The sequence below is a fragment of the Prionailurus viverrinus genome, chromosome C1 (genome assembly GCF_022837055.1).
Source record: "Prionailurus viverrinus isolate Anna chromosome C1, UM_Priviv_1.0, whole genome shotgun sequence".
NCBI classification, from domain to species: Eukaryota; Metazoa; Chordata; class Mammalia; order Carnivora; family Felidae; genus Prionailurus; species Prionailurus viverrinus.
This window is the reverse complement of record NC_062568.1, coordinates 177647193-177664060: the sequence shown is the minus strand read 5'-3', so window position 1 is coordinate 177664060 and position 16868 is coordinate 177647193. Positions and strand designations below refer to the sequence as shown.

The 16868-nt window shown below is 50.3% G+C and overlaps 1 protein-coding gene across 1 annotated transcript in view; it reads left to right on the top strand.

The window, feature by feature from the left end:
• The first annotated feature begins 4730 nt into the window (after positions 1-4730).
• Positions 4731-16868, top strand: part of LOC125171762 (vitamin D3 hydroxylase-associated protein-like) — a 39759-nt gene continuing 27621 nt past the window's right edge. The window contains exons 1-7 of the mRNA XM_047868886.1: positions 4731-4900; positions 12142-12255; positions 12497-12646; positions 12969-13102; positions 13698-13904; positions 15143-15183; positions 15589-15713. Coding sequence (XP_047724842.1) covers positions 4793-4900; positions 12142-12255; positions 12497-12646; positions 12969-13102; positions 13698-13904; positions 15143-15183; positions 15589-15713 — 879 coding nt within the window. The 5' untranslated portion in view covers positions 4731-4792. The remainder of the gene's footprint in view (positions 4901-12141; positions 12256-12496; positions 12647-12968; positions 13103-13697; positions 13905-15142; positions 15184-15588; positions 15714-16868) is intronic.

Genomic DNA, 16868 nt, shown 5'->3' with positions numbered 1-16868 from the left:
CTAATGTGTTACCCTTTGTACTTTGTAGCACTGATGCTATCTGGAATTATATGGTGGTTTTTTTGTCTCCTCCATGCAAACAAGCTTCCTGAAAGCTGCACGTTGTCTTGCTCACCATTATCTTCTTGGCATGTGGAGTGGCACTTATAAGGTGCTTAATTCAGTGAATATCAAGTGAGCGTCTCCTAGGGACCAAGCAGTGTACTGGGTGCTGGCACTGCAGGGACTAGTGAGACATACTAGATTCTTGTCCTCCTAGAGCTCACATTCTGGGGGGTGTTTGTTGAAAGAAAGGAGGAAGAGAGGCAGACGGGTATGGTGGTGAAGACCCTGAATATTTAATGCATGGAGTGCTATGGTGACTTTTGATCAGGAAAAAGAGAGAAGGGCAGTCTGAATGATACTTACCATATACCTACTATGAACCATCTACTTTCTGGGCACTTTATAGTCATCATGTCATTTAATCTTCCTATTAACCCTGTGGTGGGCATCTTTGTCCCCTTTTACAGAAAGGTCTACAGCTAGAAGTAAGGGAATTAGCATCAAAACCTGGGTTACTCTGTGTCAGAGCCTTGGCAGAGAGCTCTTCCTGATGCCCCATGATGCTGAGGCATGGAGGAGTGACAGCATAAGCCAGCCACCTCCTCCTTCCTATCTGACCACCAGTCCAACAGCCTCAAGACCCTGGGCACCACATGGCTACTGTCTTTTCTCAGCCTTCTCCCCTCTCCCCAGGTCCAGACTGGTCTTCTCCAATTGTCCTTCATATGGCAGTTGGGTGACCTTTCTTTCTTTTTAAAAAAAATTTTTTTTAAGTTTATTTCTTTAGAGAGAAAGAAAGAGAGAGCAAAGGCAGGGGATGGTCAGAGAGGAGAGACAGAATCCCAAGCAGGCTCCACACCATCAGTGCAGAGCCCAATATGGGGCTCGAACTCATGAACAGGGAGATCATGACCTGAGCCGAGATCAAGAGTTGGACGCTTAACCAACTGTGCCACCCAGATGCTCCTGGGTGACCTTTCTAAACACAAATCTTATTATGTCTGAAACCTTTAGTATCACTTGTGTTCAGACTTCTGGCTGTGACCTATATGGTCTTGCCTGACCTGGCAAGTCTCCTTCCCATCCACATCCTAACCATGCAGGCCTCGGGTGGTGCTTGGGACACTTTGCACACCTCCACCTCCACACCTTTTGCTCACTGTACTTGCTGTTCCTGGAATGCTCTACTTCACATTTCCACCTACAGGTCTCCCACTTATCTGAGGTGAGGGTAGACTTTACAACTGGCAGGCTGAGTGGGAAGGGCTTCTTTGTGCTCCTGTTCATACTCTGAAGCACTCCATGTCTTAATAGATTCCAACATCTGTTAGGCTGTGGAGTTGATAACCTATTATCCCATTGGAAAAAGATGGGAATTCTTACTTCCATTTTATAGGTGGAGTAACAAGTTTAGAAAGGGTTGCTACTTTGTCCAGGGCCAAAGACTTAGAGAGACTTGAAGCCACATGCCAACTCCAAACTTCATGTACTTTCTGCTTTTGTAACACAATTCCAAGAACATGGACGACACACCCTCAGGGTGGCAAGTTCTGGGCTAGGTGACCACAAACACTGGAGACAGAAGCAAGGTCCATGCGCTGTGCTCCTCTGCTAAGGTAGATTGACAGGAGGTCTGTCATGTCCCTTTCCACCTTCCCTTCCTCTCCCTGGGGTTGTGATATTGGAGTTTAGAACACTTAGTGTACCTGTTATTTGTCCCTGTTAAGGCATCATCTTTTAGGTCATCCCAGGGCTCCAGCCTATTGAGAGCCTTTGGGATTCTCTTTTTTTAAGTTTATTTATTTTGAGGCGGGGGAAAGGTCAGAGAGTGGGGGAGAGAGGCTCTGCACTGGCATGGGGCTTGAACTCAGGAACTGCGAGATCATGACCTGAGATGAAATCAAGAGTCAGAAGCTTAACCAGCTGAGCCACCCAGGTGCCCTGAGAGCCTTTGGGATTCTGTTGGTCACTCTTTCTGCTCTCTCAACTTGCCCATCCACAAGTCTGAGCACAAGACCTCCTTAACTTCGAAGTCACCAATAAATATATTGATCAGATCAGGGCTGAGGAAGGACTCTGGGATGTATCACTGCAGGCCACTTGCCAGGGCAATCTGACCTGCTGCACCCTTAAGAGACAGCCACATAATCAAGTCCTGAGCCTTCCAGCCAGCCTGGACTGCCCCCTGCTCCTTCCCCCAGTTTCCCACACATAAGTTTGGGAGTGGTGACCTGTGTGTCTTAGGTCGCTCGGGGTCAGGGCATGTGGGGTTTGCTCTTGTGTGTCCAGCACCCACCATGGTGCCTGGTACTCAGCAGGTACCTGGTAAAGGCTTGTTGAATGGAGGTTTGGATGACTCATTATTAGTGAACCCATTTTGCCCACCTGACTACTTCCTTCTCTTGTCCCCAACAGGAAACCTCCCAGCCAATCCCTGCCCTCAGGCTTTCTCCCTTCATGTTCATCTTATCCACCACCATGACCTTCATTAGTGCTCATTAAGACAAATAACTCCCAGTCTATATTCCACCTGTGGCTTTCTGCAAATCCTCCTCCATTCACTTCACCCATCGGCCTACCCCTTCATCCTTCCCTCCACCCACTAAACATTTTGGATGCTTCCCACAGTATACTCAGGGTAAACAATCAGAAATGGTCACTGCCTGCATGGAACTTTTGTTCTACCAGCAAAGAGACATCAAATGCATAATTACACAAAAACTCTTGTTAGAAGTGCAATAATGCAGAATCAATGCTTTATTATTTATTTAGAAACTTTTTAGTGTTTATTTAAAAAACATTTAATGTTTATTTTCGAGAGAGAGAGAGAGCATGAGCAGGGGAGGGGCAGAGAGAGAGGGAGACACAGAATCTGAAGGAGGCCCCAGGCTCCGAGCTGTTAGCAGAGAGCTCAACACGGGGCTTGAACTCATGAACTGTGACACCATGACCTGAGCTGAAGTTGGACACTTAACTGGCTAAGCCACCCAGGCACCCCATTTTGATGTTTATTTTTGAGAGAGGGGGGAGGGGGAGAGAGAGAGAGAGAGAATGAGTGGGAGAGGGGCAGAGAGTGGGAGACACAGAATCCGAGGCAGGCCCCAGGCTGTCAGCACAGAGCTCAACACAGGGCTCGAACTCACAAACCGTGAGATCATGACTTGAGCTGAAGTCAGACACTTAACTGGCTGAGCCACCCAGGTGCCCCTCTTATTTTATGAGAGTAAACCAAGTGGGACCTGCTCTGGCCTGTGTGTGTGTGTGTGTGTGTGCGCGCACGCACCTGTATGAATGCTTCCTGCAGGAATTGACATTTAAGCCAAGAACTGCATTGTCACACAAGCCAAAGAATGACCATATTTCAAGAAGTATGGGGCTGAGGACTTCAAATGCTGCTGATTCAACATCAAAGAGATGGTTAGGATGATTTTGGCATAAGCCAAGATGGGTTGGGCACAGGAGAGCAAAGGTGAAGCAAAGGCAGCAAGGTGCAGAAAACTTGAGAAGCTTAGGTGGGAAGGGGAGGAAAGACATAAGAGCAGCAGCTGTGAAGGCTATAAATCAGAGAGACTCTTTTTTTTTTAAAGATGGGAGAGACTTAAGCAAGTTAAATTCTGCTAGGAAGGAGCCAGCAGAGACACATAGAGATAAAGGTGGGAATGGAGGGCTCAACCTGGCCATCATTTGTCCATTTAAGAAGTATTACCAAGCACCTACCCTGTGCCAGGCACTTTGAAAAGGGCTGACAAGGTCCTTGCTTTCATGGAACTTACTTTCTATGGAGGAAAGCAAGGAATAAGTAAACAAGATAATTTCAGCTAATGGTAAGTGCAATGAAGAAATAAAATGGGGTGATATGCTAATGAAGGGGTACAACTTTAGAAAGGGTGATGTAGCAAGGTTCAGGGTGCTGTAAAGGAGTGCAGGTGTCGGATGGCCTGGGGGAGCTGAGCCATCTGCAGAGCCAGGGTTCAGTGAGGGAGGCCTGGTTATGGGGGAAGGAAATGGTCAGAAAAAAGGAGGAAGGACACGGGGAGTTTGCCAATGAATGGGGCTAGTTCCAGAGACCCATTGGAGCAGACTCAGAGTGTCAGAAGGCGGATGACCTTGGGGTTACCTTTTGGGTCGTGACAGGTCAGTTGCAAACTACACATCTGGCTCTGGGCAGCCCCCGGGTGCTCAGACTCAACATTATTAACCACAAACCCATCTCCTTCCCGCCAATCCTTTTTTATTTTCTTAATGTTTATTTTTGAGATCAGAAGGGCAGAGATGGGGGACAGAGGATCCTGAAGCGGGCTCCATGCAGACAGCAGTGAGCCTGACACATCACAGCAGAGCAAGTGTGATGCCTGGTGTTGGAGGGAGCCTGACATGGGGCTGGGGATCAGGACCTGAGCCAAAGTTGGTTGCTCAACGTACTGAGCCATCCAGGCACCCCCCCCTGCTCTCCCCCTACCCCCCCCCCCCAGCCAATTCTGCTTCTAACTTCCTGGTCTTGAGGGTGGAGCTATCATTCTCCTAATCCCAAGGACTGGCAGCCTCAGTTGTGATGGATTGCTCCTGTCTCCCCTCTGAGACAGGACTGGGCCAAAACATCCAAGAAGAGCCAAAGGGCTCCCAAACCAATCCTTCCTGCTCTGGGGCCCCATATCTTCCCATCGTTTGCACCTCCTTGCCTCTCAATCCTCCTCTCCACTGCTTCCTTTGCCTGTAGGGAGCTCCTGGAACAAAGAGAAGATGGGAGATGAGTCCAGGAGGGAGAACCAATTGCCTGAGGAGGCTGGAATCACAAGGAATGTGGCCTTGTGTTGGAGTCAGCAGTAAGGGCCCAGCTAGGGGAACAGAGGCAGAGGTGAGGCTACACCTGCCTGCCTCTGTCCTCACTTCCTTGCACCATCTCCCCTCAGGCTGATGCCTTTGGAGCCCTGCCTGCTCCCCCAGGGTTCCTCCTTTCTTCTCCGCCTGCTCCCCAGACATCCTCCAGAGTGAACCTGCTCAGTCCACTTCTATGTAGCCTGTGAACCACTTTAAGGGGGGTTGGCGGTTATCCTGGAAGCAGCAGGAAATCTCAGAGGCAACTCCATTAAGAACTGGCCTGGGTTAGACGATGGTTTTGGTGCCATGTTTGAGAGGTGGGATGGGGGAGAAGGATGTGAGGACATCTGACCAGAGTCTGGTCACCTGCCGACCCGCACGCTTGGGCTCCTCTCCAGGCTTGTCTCTGCCAAGGCCTATTCCTCTGCGTTGCCTGAGCCATGAGGGCTCTTGTCCCCAGGACAAAAGGTGGTGTAAGAACTAGGTGGGAGGAGTTTGAATTCTACCACCTGTAGGGCCCGGTGTGGCCCCTGCCCCCTGCCCCCTGTGGCCTCAGATGTGGGAGGGCGCTCTAGCATTTAGCTGGAGAATAAGCAGCTGGTGTTCTTGAGGAGGCAGTTGCTGTATCCACACAGGTTCCACGATGCCCGGGGTAGCTTGGCTGTTTTACTCCATGCTGGTTCTACTCCTGCTGGCCCTGCTGGGGGCTGCTCTGTTCTTCTGGCAGCATACTCCAGCAAGGAACAAGATCCCCAGGGCACAGAGGCGTAGAGTGGTAGCTTTGCAGCAGATGGAGGCACTGGCAAAGCGTCTCCGGCAGCAGGTGGGTGGATACCTATACGTGAGGCCCCCAGCCCTCCATCCCAATAGGTGGATTCCACCTCAGGACCCTTACTCTGTCTCTTTCAGAAGACAAGGAGCCTGGGGCAATGGGGGAGAGAGGACAGTCCCCCACCCCTAGCTCTTCCCATGCTGGCTTTTTGTTTTTTATTTAAAAAAAATTTTTTTTTTCAACGTTTATTTATTTTTGGGACAGAGAGAGACAGAGCATGAACGGGGGAGGGGCAGAGAGAGAGGGAGACACAGAATCGGAAGCAGGCTCCAGGCTCTGAGCCGTCAGCCCAGAGCCTGATGCGGGGCTCGAACTCACTGACCGTGAGATCGTGACCTGGCTGAAGTCGGATGCTTAACCGACTGCGCCACCCAGGCGCCCCACCATGCTGGCTTTTTGTACTGCTGTCAGTTCCTACTCCATCCATGTCCTTTGAGACCACTGAGGTCGGGGGCAGTGTGTTTTCATTGTTCTCCCAGTGCCCACACAAGACTCAGTAACATGGTGGGTGTTCTCTTGAGCTATTTGTTGAAATAAGATAAATTGATGGAAGCAGTTGGAGGCAGGAGGTCTCCTTCAGGTCTCTTCCAGCCCCTGAGTACCCAGCCCCTGTGTCAGGAACCCTGGTCTACATAGTCTCTCTCCCATCCCCACCCCACTGAGTTCTGCAGATGTTTGACAGCACCTGATAGATGCAAAGCGCAGGGTGGTCATTGGAGATGGGATCCTCCCAGGAAGCCATGTGTCTTTTTTTTTTCTTTTTACAGTCTATTTCTTTGTTTGTTTTGAGAAAGAGACAGCATGAGTGGGGGAGGGGCAGAGAGCAAGGGAAAGAGCGAGAATCCCAAGCAGGCTCCGCACTGCCAGCACAGAGCCTGATGTAGGGCTCGAACTCACAGAACTGTGAGATCATGACCTGAGCTGAAACCAAGAGTTGGATGCCTAACTGAGCCACCCAGTTGCCCCAAAGCTATGTGTCTTAAAAGGGGCTTTTGACAGCTTAGGTGGTGACATTTCAAGGCACTGGTGCAGTTGTGGCTGGGTGAAGGGACTGAGATATGGGTGTTGGAGCAGAACCTGCCTAGGGTGGAAGAGAGCAGGGTGGGAAGGAGAGGCCACTGACCTTGCACTGTTCCTGGGCTCTGCTGTGGGGCCTGGAGGATGTGACAGCCCCTTTCTGGGCTCCCCAACTACCCTACAAAGGGTGGTATCTTAGGGTCCCCAACTTTGGTTGATGGTGGCTGACTCTCTGGGAGCCCCGGGAGTGGGGGTTGTGGATAGTGCCTGAGGTGCCGTCCCCATGCTCTGGAGTTCCTGAGTGTCCTCTGCCGTCCCCTAGATGGTGATTGATGGCCCCAAGGGGCAGCTTCTCTGCCCGAGCTGCTGCAGTTCCTGAGAATGTGTATTAATATTAATTGGGGCTAATTAGTTGGATAAATCAATCTGCCCCCAGAGAGTAGCTGCCCCTCCCTGGTTGATGAGGAGGAAATCTGGGCTAATGGGGTTGCTGTGGTGAATCAGCATGATGGAGAGGATTCCTGTGTGTGTGTGTGTGTGTGTGTGCACCATCAGTGTGTGGTGGTGGGTTTGGGTTCCTTTATTGCACACACCAGAGCCTGCTTATGTGTGTCTCCTGCTGTGGTTTTATTGTGTACTGGTCAAGTGTATGCTTGGCTGTGTTGCTCCTTGTGTTTGGTTATGTGCTTGTGCTGTGTGTGCCTGGCTGGGTGTGTATGAGTTGTGTTACTGGTTGGAGCATATACATCTAGATATGTGTGGCTGGTTTGGTTTTGAATGTTTGGTTGGGCATGTACATGGGTGTATGATGTGTGAGGACACCTGGTTCTGTGTGCGTCTGGGCATCTGGTTGGTATATAGGTGGGCATCTGGGATATGGGGCTACTGGGCTGGGTACCCGGGGGTGTGTGTGTCTGGTTGGCTGGAGGAGTGGAAGGGGTGTGGGGTGAGATCACCCATGGTGTCTCCAGCTTCCCCCCGAGGCTACAGGCCTCTTGGCTCACAGTACCTTATTCTCTCCCCAGCAAAGCAAACCCAGGGATACCGTCAAGGCCTCAGGCATCCAGCTTTATGTCCCAGGGAGGTGGGAGGCTGAAACATAATAGGTCACACCCTGGCAGGGTTCAAACTAATGCAATTCAGTTCAGCTTAGCAAAATTTTACAGAGGGCTCCTCTGGGTCTTGCCTTTTGCTGGACCCTGGGGACAGATTCATAATAAAGATGAATCTGACATCTGACTTAGACTTGCCTTAAGGATGCTCCTGGTCTGAGTGTGGTGAAGGCCAGATGCCTGTGGAGCTGTGGGACTCGGCAGGAAGGGCTTTGCACCATCTGGACAGGGCTGGGTGGGGAAGGCTTCCCAGAGAGGTGGTGTTGGAGCTGAGCCTTACAGAATGTGTAGGAGTTTTCCAAAAGCAGGAAGGACGAGGAAAGGCAGTACCAGAGAGAGAAAAGCCTGAGAGAAGACAGTGTTCGTGTAGACCACAGAGAAAAAATACTCCTAGTCAGCTGGAGTAGACAAGCTGCCCATGGATGCTGGCTGCTGGCTGCTGGCTAGGAAGTTCTGGTCACCTCAGGGGGAAATTAGCCACCCTAAGGGCTGAGGGTTTTTATGATATTAAACATACTTAACAACCATTTGGAAATATTAATACTATATCAATTTACTAACAACTTTATATTTTCTTTGATTTTCAAACCACAATAGGAGGCAGCAGCAGTTAAGTGTGGAGAAGGCCAGATGTCCATGGAGCTGTGTGACCTGGCAAGAAGGGGATTTGTTCTAAACCAAAGCATATGTTAAAACAACTTGAAAATGATATAAGACTCAGTTCTTTCATCAAATTATCCTAATAATTTCCAAGTAAATTGTTAATTTTTAGAGAACTGTGGGGATCTTTTGATGTAGCTATCATCTTTGGAAGATGTCCCTATCTTTCAAAGCTCTCCCAATAAACTGAGAGTCGTTAGGTGATTTGTAGTCTCCTTAAGCAGATACTATCCATCAACATCAACAATGTTCCTTGGGTGTGTACACTTCAAATAATTCCTCTGTGCCTTAACATACTCATCTCCACAATGGGGTGATGATTATAGTTATAGTACTCAAGCAAGTTCATAAGTGTTTACAGTGGCACCTGGCACACAGGTTTTTAGAGAGATAAAACTCACACAAGAGCCCAGGAGGGGCAGAGAAAGAGGGAGACAGAGGATCCGAAGGGGGCTCTGAGCTGACAGCAGAGAGCCTGATGCGGGGCTCAAACTCACGAACTGTGAGATCATGACCTGAGCTGAAGCTGGAGGCTTAACCTACTGAGCCACTCAGGCACCCCTAACAAGCGCCATATAAATGAAAGCTCTCACTTGAGTAATAATAAAACTAATGTCCTTGCTGAGTGGGCGTTTAGTGAGTTTCAGTGAATTTGTTCTGTTAGGTGGAAGTGGCACTCAACCAAGTTGGTGAACATGTTGCTGGACCCTTGAGAGCCCCACCCATCCCACCAAGTCATTGGAGCGTCTGCCATACTGGCAGAAGAGCAGTCCCAGCAGCCACCTCCAGTGGCCCCCATTAGTGCCCTCTGCCTGCTCTTCGCACCTCTCCCCAGCTCCCTGAGAGGCTGCCATTTTTACAAGTGGCCATGTGGGGACAACTGCAGGGGAGCACTAGCCTCATGGGTCCAGATGGACATCGGGCACTTGCCGACCAGGGTGCCACCAAGGGGGCCACCTCTCCAGGTAGATATGTAGGAGTCAGGATGGGCATGCAGTTTTGGTGGGTGCCTGTGGGTCAGTGTGTGCTGCGATGGTCCTCGGCGGGCCCTACTGGGGCTCCTTAGGGCTGGGGGCCGCAGGGCAAGGGATGAGCACAGTCCTTGAGGGAATCAGAGACTATGCCTAGAGGGTCACTGCTGGGCTGGGCATTAACCTTTTACCTGCTGTGATGTGAAGAGAAGGTGGAATCCCATGGCAGGGGCTAGGGCAGCTGGGGGTGGTGGAGTACTCATGGGAGTGGCTTTTTGCTAAGTGACTCAGGAGGATTTCAGTATTTCAGCCACAGTGCGGCTGTAGAGGTGCATTATAGCCAAATGCCCACTCTATTCTAGAGGCATCCAGGTCTGGGCCTGGAATTCCAAGCCGAGACACAAGATGACAAAATGGCACAGAGAGTGGAGGGAATGTGCAGTGTGGCTAGAGCAGCAGAATACAGAAGTAGGGCAGGGAAACAGGAGGCTGGTGAAATGGGCCTACAGGGATCCAGGCAGGGAAAGGGCCTCGTACAGTGCCTGGCACCCAGGAGGTGCTTCATCATAAAAGCTTCCTTCCCCAGGAGCCATTAGAGGGTGGTGTAGACCTTAAGTCTCTCCACTTTTATGACTTTGGGCCACAGAATTAACCTATGTTTCCCTTGTTGGTGAAGTAGAAATATTGATAATGAAAGCACCTATCCAAGGGATTTTGTGAGGATTTAATGAAATGGTGCAAGCAAAGTACTTAACATGGTTGCCAGCCACACAGTAAGCAGTCAGTACACGTGAATCTTGGTTTGTAACACACATTATACATTTATGGTGAAAGCCCTGTAAACCGTACTGAGGAGAATGGTTTTACGACTTTATACTGAGGGCAATTGGGACCTATGGTGTCACAGCATCTGAAAAGGATCACCTAGGCTGTAGTGAAGTGGTTGAGCTGGAGGGGTAAAGACTAGAGTCAGGGAGGCCAGTGAGGAGGCTGAGAAAACTGACAAAGTTCTAGGCAAGGAGTCTGGTGAGTCAGAGGTGGGAGATATGGAGGCAGAACCACCTATCGGCAGTACTTGTGGGTAAGAGAATGGTCACTGGGGCCAGACTGGTGTGGATCCAGGCTCTGCCACTTATGGCTTATGTGTCCTTGGCAAGTAGCTCTGTGCCTCAGTGTCTTTTCTACTGTAAAATGAAAAAATAGTATGCCCTCCCTCCTTGGGTTGTTATAAGGAGCGACACGAGCTATTATATGTAAAATGCTTGGAATTTGGCCTAGAACATATTAAGTGTAATAACACATCTTCCATGTGATTGAAATTAGCTATTATGACTATCATCAGAACTGGGATGTGAGGGAGTGACCCGGGATGATTCTGAGGACTATTGCTCTGACATGAGCATCATCACTTGGGAATTTCATGATGAACAGATTTGGTATTAAAACAATGAATCCTGGGGTGCCTGTGGATATGTGGGTCAGTAAGTGGGTCTGAGGCATGGCAGGAAATAGGCCTGGGCTGTAGTCACAGGGTAATCGGGGCATCCTTGGGACACATCTGGCTGCTGAAGTCACCCAGGGAGGGTGGGTAGGTAGGGAGAGAGGAGGCCAAGTCCTGAGGAGCACTAACATTTATTTACAGGAGGGAAGAGGGGCAGAGGGGACTGAGAAAGAGCCACCCAGGGGCAGGAGGAAGCCAGGAGAGTTGAGGGCACAGAGAATTTCCAGAAGGAAAGTGCCTAAGAGTCAGATGCTACTGAGGAGAGTAAGATGGGGACCAAGAAGAAACCAAGAGATTTAACAACCAAGAAGCCTTGAGCACTAACCTCCGGGGAAATCCCCTTGTCTGCCACCTCCCCTCTCCAGGACCAAGAAAGGCCCACTGTGCTGTCTTCCCACCCAGCCCCCACTCCAGCTTGTAGGCATCAGGGTCTCAGCTGGGGCCCAGGAGGACAAAGAAAGACTATTTCACCTTCCTGAGTGCCTGCTGTGCGCTAGGTCCTTGTCTTATCACACTTGCCTCTGATAAGAGTCCTGAGGGGCTGGTGTCACTCCTCCCCTCATACTCTGAGGGGAGTAGCTGGGTAAATCATGATTGGCTTCTAGTCCTTTCTTCTTTGGAGAGACCTGAGCCATGGGAGGGGAAGGGATCAATCCTGGGTTACCCAGCTGACCAGTCCTGTGTGTGGTCAAGGCTGGGTGCCAGATCTCCTGACACTCATGCTGGATCTTGCCCTTTCCCAGGTCAGATCACCAGAAGTGGGAGGGCTGGATAGGAAGGAAAGGTGGGATGCCAGGGTGCCCTGTGAAGGCAAACCATACAGAGATGAGCCTCAGTTCCATAACCCCTGAGTTCCAAAACGTGCATATAGAGTCACTCTCACTGCACTTGTGCCCCTTTTGGGTAGCAAGATGAGGGGGCAGGCTCTCCTCTGTGCCAGGCCTCAGGATGGGCACTGGAGAGGCAGAGGCAGAGGAAACAACTGTGCCCTGTAGGGCTTTCATGCCAACCTGGAGACAGATCAGGAAATGTTCTTCATGCTAAAGGAGAAGCACAGGAGCATGTGCTGAACACATGGCTGTGTGTGCAACTGTGTATCCAGTGGAGTGTGGGGATGTGATGCTGAGTGTGTAGGAGTGCACTGGAGTGGATCAGTCATTGACCTCTGTCCTCCCATCTCCACAGGAGCCATCCCTGGACCCCAAGCCCATCCTGGAGCTGCCCCTGGAGACACTGGTCCAGAAGCTGCAGGATGAAGAACTCAGTGTGGAGAGCGTCCTGTGTAGCTACTTAGAGGAGGTGGGGGTCTGGGTCAGGAGTGGGGTGGGGGCTAGCACCTGTTGTTGTCCTACTCAGAGGAGGTGGATGTCCGGTGTAACATCGTGGTGCTGCAGTTAGCTTGGGAAGGGGTGCATGCCACTGTCATCTGCCATTTCTATCCTGCTCTGAGTTGGGGTGGTGGGAGGGGCTGGTGTGACTGAGTGCCCCATACCTGGCCTCACCCTGAGCCCCTTATCTGGTCTCCCTCAATGTTGCTCAGGCACTGAAGGTACACCAGGAGGTGAATTGCCTGACGGATTTCCTGGGTGAGTGTGAGGAGCAACTGCAGGCATTGAAGAAGCTTAGGAAGACTGAGAGAGGCCTTCTTTATGGGGTCCCTGTCAGCCTCAAGGACCCCTATGACTGCAAGGTGAGCTGGGAGGTGTACGTTCACATGTGTACATGTCTGTGTGTGTGCCCATATGCCACTGAGCCTGTGAGCATCTGACTGTGTGACATTGGGCAAGCTACTTAATCAAGGATGCAGAACTAGAAAGTGGCCAGTTAGGATCTGAACCCAGCTCTTGCCCACCATATTCTTCTGCTACTTGTGAGCTCTCCTAAGGGTACAGCGTGCATGTCTGAGGCCATGACAACGTGTGTGAGTGGGAGCAGAGTAAGGAGGAGAGTCTGTCCATTTGATGGTTGCATCCTGGCCCCTATGGGCTGGAGTTAATGTCACTTTCTTGCAGGGCCATGATTCTACATGTGGTCTGACCCAGTTCCTGGAGAAGCCAGCGGCCAAGGATGGGGTCATTGTGCAAGTGCTCAAGGCTCAAGGAGCTATTCCCTTTGTTAAGACCAACATCCCTCAGACACTGTACAGGTCTCTGAAGTGTGTAGGCAGGGGCTGGGTTTGGGGCTGGGCTCAGGACTGACAGCAACACAAAATCCCAACTCAGAGAAGAAGGTGAGGTGGGGGCCAGTCAAGCAGATCTCGAGGATCAAGGTTCTTGGGCAAGTCTTTTCTGCCCTCTGAGCCTCAGCTTCCTCATCTTATAGTGTCTGGGTGGACTCCATAGTCTCTACAGGCCCTCAGACTCTGAGGTTCTGAAGAGTTTCATCTCTGTGTTTATCCCAGTTTCTCTCTCTAATTGTTTTTCTTATCCCCTGTTCTCTCTCCTCTCCCTCAGCACTTAGTGTACCTACTTTTGTGAGGAAGCTGCTCCCAATTCTGACAGCAGGGCTGTGGGCTCCTGTCCTTAAGTTAGGAGTTGTGGTTGGTGTCCACTCTTGGTCTTTCCTGTGGCAGTAGGCCCTCACCTCAGCTGTAAGGGAGACTGGGAGACTCAGCCCCAGGGAGGAGTTTGGGAGCCAAAGAAGCCCTGGGGTTGATTCCTGGGGGGATCAGTCTCTAAATGGGGGGGTGTCTCCCCAGTTAAACTTTCACCTCCTAGCCCCTTTTCTTCTGCTTCCCTCAGTTTTGATTGCAGCAACCCCATCTATGGACAGACTCTGAACCCTCTGAACTTAAAGAAGACACCAGGGGGCTCCTCAGGGGGTGAGGGAGCCCTGCTGGCAAAAGGAGGTTCCATCCTGGGCATGGGTACTGACACTGCTGGCAGCATCCGCGTGCCAGCCAGCTTTTGTGGTATCTGTGGCTTCAGGACCACAGGATACCGCCTCAGGTACTTGGTGCTGGGGGGCGGGGGGGAGGGGTAGACTCAGCCCAGTGTAGGGGAACAGAGGTGTGGGGGGAGTAGTGCCAAGCAGGCCCCTCAACTCTTATTCACTTAGCTCAGTACTAGTGAAAGTGGCTAAAGACAGGAGGGCTTCATATACTCCTGCTTCAGCCCCAGATAAACACACCATGTTTGGTACAGGTGGCAGAATAGACCTTCCACTCACTCATTAATTCATTTGTTCATTAATTCATTCATCTTTACATCTATCCATCTACCTCCCTGTTCCCTTAGTCATTCATTGATCCAACCGTTTTTCCATCTATCCATCCTTTGTCCATTCATCCACCTATGCAGTCATCATCCCATCAATCAATTTCACTATTCACCCACCATTTAATTTATCTAACAAATATATTGAGTGTTTCTTCCGTCACTGACACTGTACTAGTTATTTGGGCTATATCAGTAAGCAAAAGGACACCTATCTCAGCCCTTGAAAATCATATATACATCCTTCCTTCCATTTGTTCATCCATCCATCCATCCATCCATCTATCCATCCATTTATCTCCCCATCTATCCAGTCATCTAGCTATCTGTTTATCCATCCATATCTGCCTCTGTTCATTCATCTACGTATCTCAGCCCCACCATGAGAACCTACACTGTGGTGGCCCCTGTACTGGGGACACAGAACACTCTCAGACCCAGTCCCTGTCCCCCTCCCCCACTGCTGTGCTCTTAAACATGCAGATGGATTAGTCAGAAAGTGATTGGAGCTCTAAGAGAGTGTCAAAGCTTGTCAGAACTCACAAGATGAAGCTGACATTTTCTTCAGCAGAGATTTATTAAAAGCCTAGACTTTAAACTTTCAGAGGCAGGGCAAGGGAAAGGAAGGCTTCCTGGAGGAGGCAGAATCTGAGCTTTGTTTTAAAGGATGGACATGCAGGGATGGTGTAGAACCTAGAAGGCTGTAAACTGTGAACAGCCTACTTTGCCTGGAGTAATATGTGTGTGTCGAAGGGCAAGAATGGGGAAGCTGTGAGTTGATACTCCAGAGCCTTGAAGTCAGTCAAAAAGATCAGACTTAATGCTGTGGGCATCAGGGTCATGGGAGGATTGAAGCAGCTCATCTTCCTGGGTGTTGGGCCCTGGGGGAGTGCTTGGCTGGGTGCTAAGGCCTGGGCACTCAGGCCCTTCCCTTCAAGTGCTGAGGTGGACTCTGGGTGGGGGTTTTGCAGCCTCTCTGGAGTTTCCAGTGCTGTCAAAGGCAAGATATCAGGTAAGCTCCTGTCTGTGCTTGTGTCCATACGCATTCAAAGATACACTTGCCAGCCTTCCTCCCAAGGACGTTTCACTCAGCCCCTATCTGAGACAGATTAGCCCCACTAATGGTAAAGAATGGATCCCACCAGGCCTCCCCTAGTCCAATGAGAAGTGCTTCCTACTATCTAGCTTTAATCTCTCCTACTGGTCTTTAGATGTTTGGCCCCAGATGAGATTCTTCTTTCAGGCATCAGAGCTACTTTGTCTGGTGTGCCAATGCTACCTGTCCTCAACCCCTGGCCCAGGTTGGCCCCAGGGCCCTTTAACCCTGATCACGGTCCTGAGCTCCACCCTCTGAGGCCAGGCAGTGGGGGTCCCCAGAGCAGAAAGGGTGAGAGGAATCTGCCTCTTCTGTGTTCAGTGACTACAGTGGCTGGCCCCATGGCCCGGGATGTGGAGAGCCTGGCCCTGTGTCTGCGAGCCCTGCTAAGTGAAGACATGCACCGACTGGACCCTACTGTGCCTTTTATGCCCTTCAGGGAGGAGGTGAGCTGGGTTGGGGAACAGGCCACCTCTCCCTTCCCCCATTCCTCATTGACCTGTCTACCATCTGACCATCTTCTGTGGAGACCTCCTTTCCCAGCCCATGGTACAGTGACCAAGAAGCCTCTATACTCAGTCATGTTTACATCCTACCCCTGCTCGACACCAGCTGCTTTGGCCTCTCAAGCTACTTGGAGTCATAGCCAATACTGCCCCCAGAGAGGGACTTCATCATCACATACCCAACACACACAGACATACACTCAGCAGATATGGTTTAGAGAGTCTGGTATCTGGTTAAACGAGGCTGTTAGTCCCCTAGGTAACCTTAGCCAAGTCACATCTCTTCTCTAGGCCCCAGTCTCCTCAGTGGTATAATAAAGAGGTTGCACCTGAAGATTTCTCCAGGCTGGCAGCCTTCATTTATTCAGTAGTTCATTCAACAAAATTTATTGGTACCTACTATGTTCAGGCTCTTTGTAGTTCATCCTAATATTCCCTATATAGAATGAGCATTGTGCTTCTCAATTTATGGGCGAGGAAACTGAGGGGAAATGAAATAACTTGCCTATGATCACATAGATAGTAACTGGAAGAGGTAAGCTTTGACTCCAGCCCTGTCTGCTCCAGAACCCTCTCCATAGGGAGAGTCTCTACCATTCATTCAATGTCTACTCATCTGATTCCCTACTCACATCCTAGTATAATTAACCTGTGATCATTGTCTGTCATCTATTATTTGTCTCTACTGATCTTTCCATCTCCATTGTCTCCTGGCTGTTTTTTTTTAGCTTAAAGATCTTTGTGTCTATTCATCTACTTACTTAACTGCCCACCCACTCAATTCCAATCATCCATTCTCCCAACCACCCATCTATCCATTCAACCCTCTGCCCACCCACCCATTCACCATCTCATACATACACCCTCCCACTCATTCATGAATCTATCTACCATTTATCTACCTATCCACTCCATCCACCCAATCATCATGTCCTCATCCATTTGTTCTTCCAGGAGTTTCTCCAGAGGACCTAGAGCCTGCAAAGTATGTAGAGAGTCTCCAGGGAGCTCTTGGGGAGCCTCTGTAGATTCCCCTGGGTTGAAAACAGCTGTGTTCCAAGGTCCCAGCCTACAAGTCTTAAGTCTTAAAGAGGT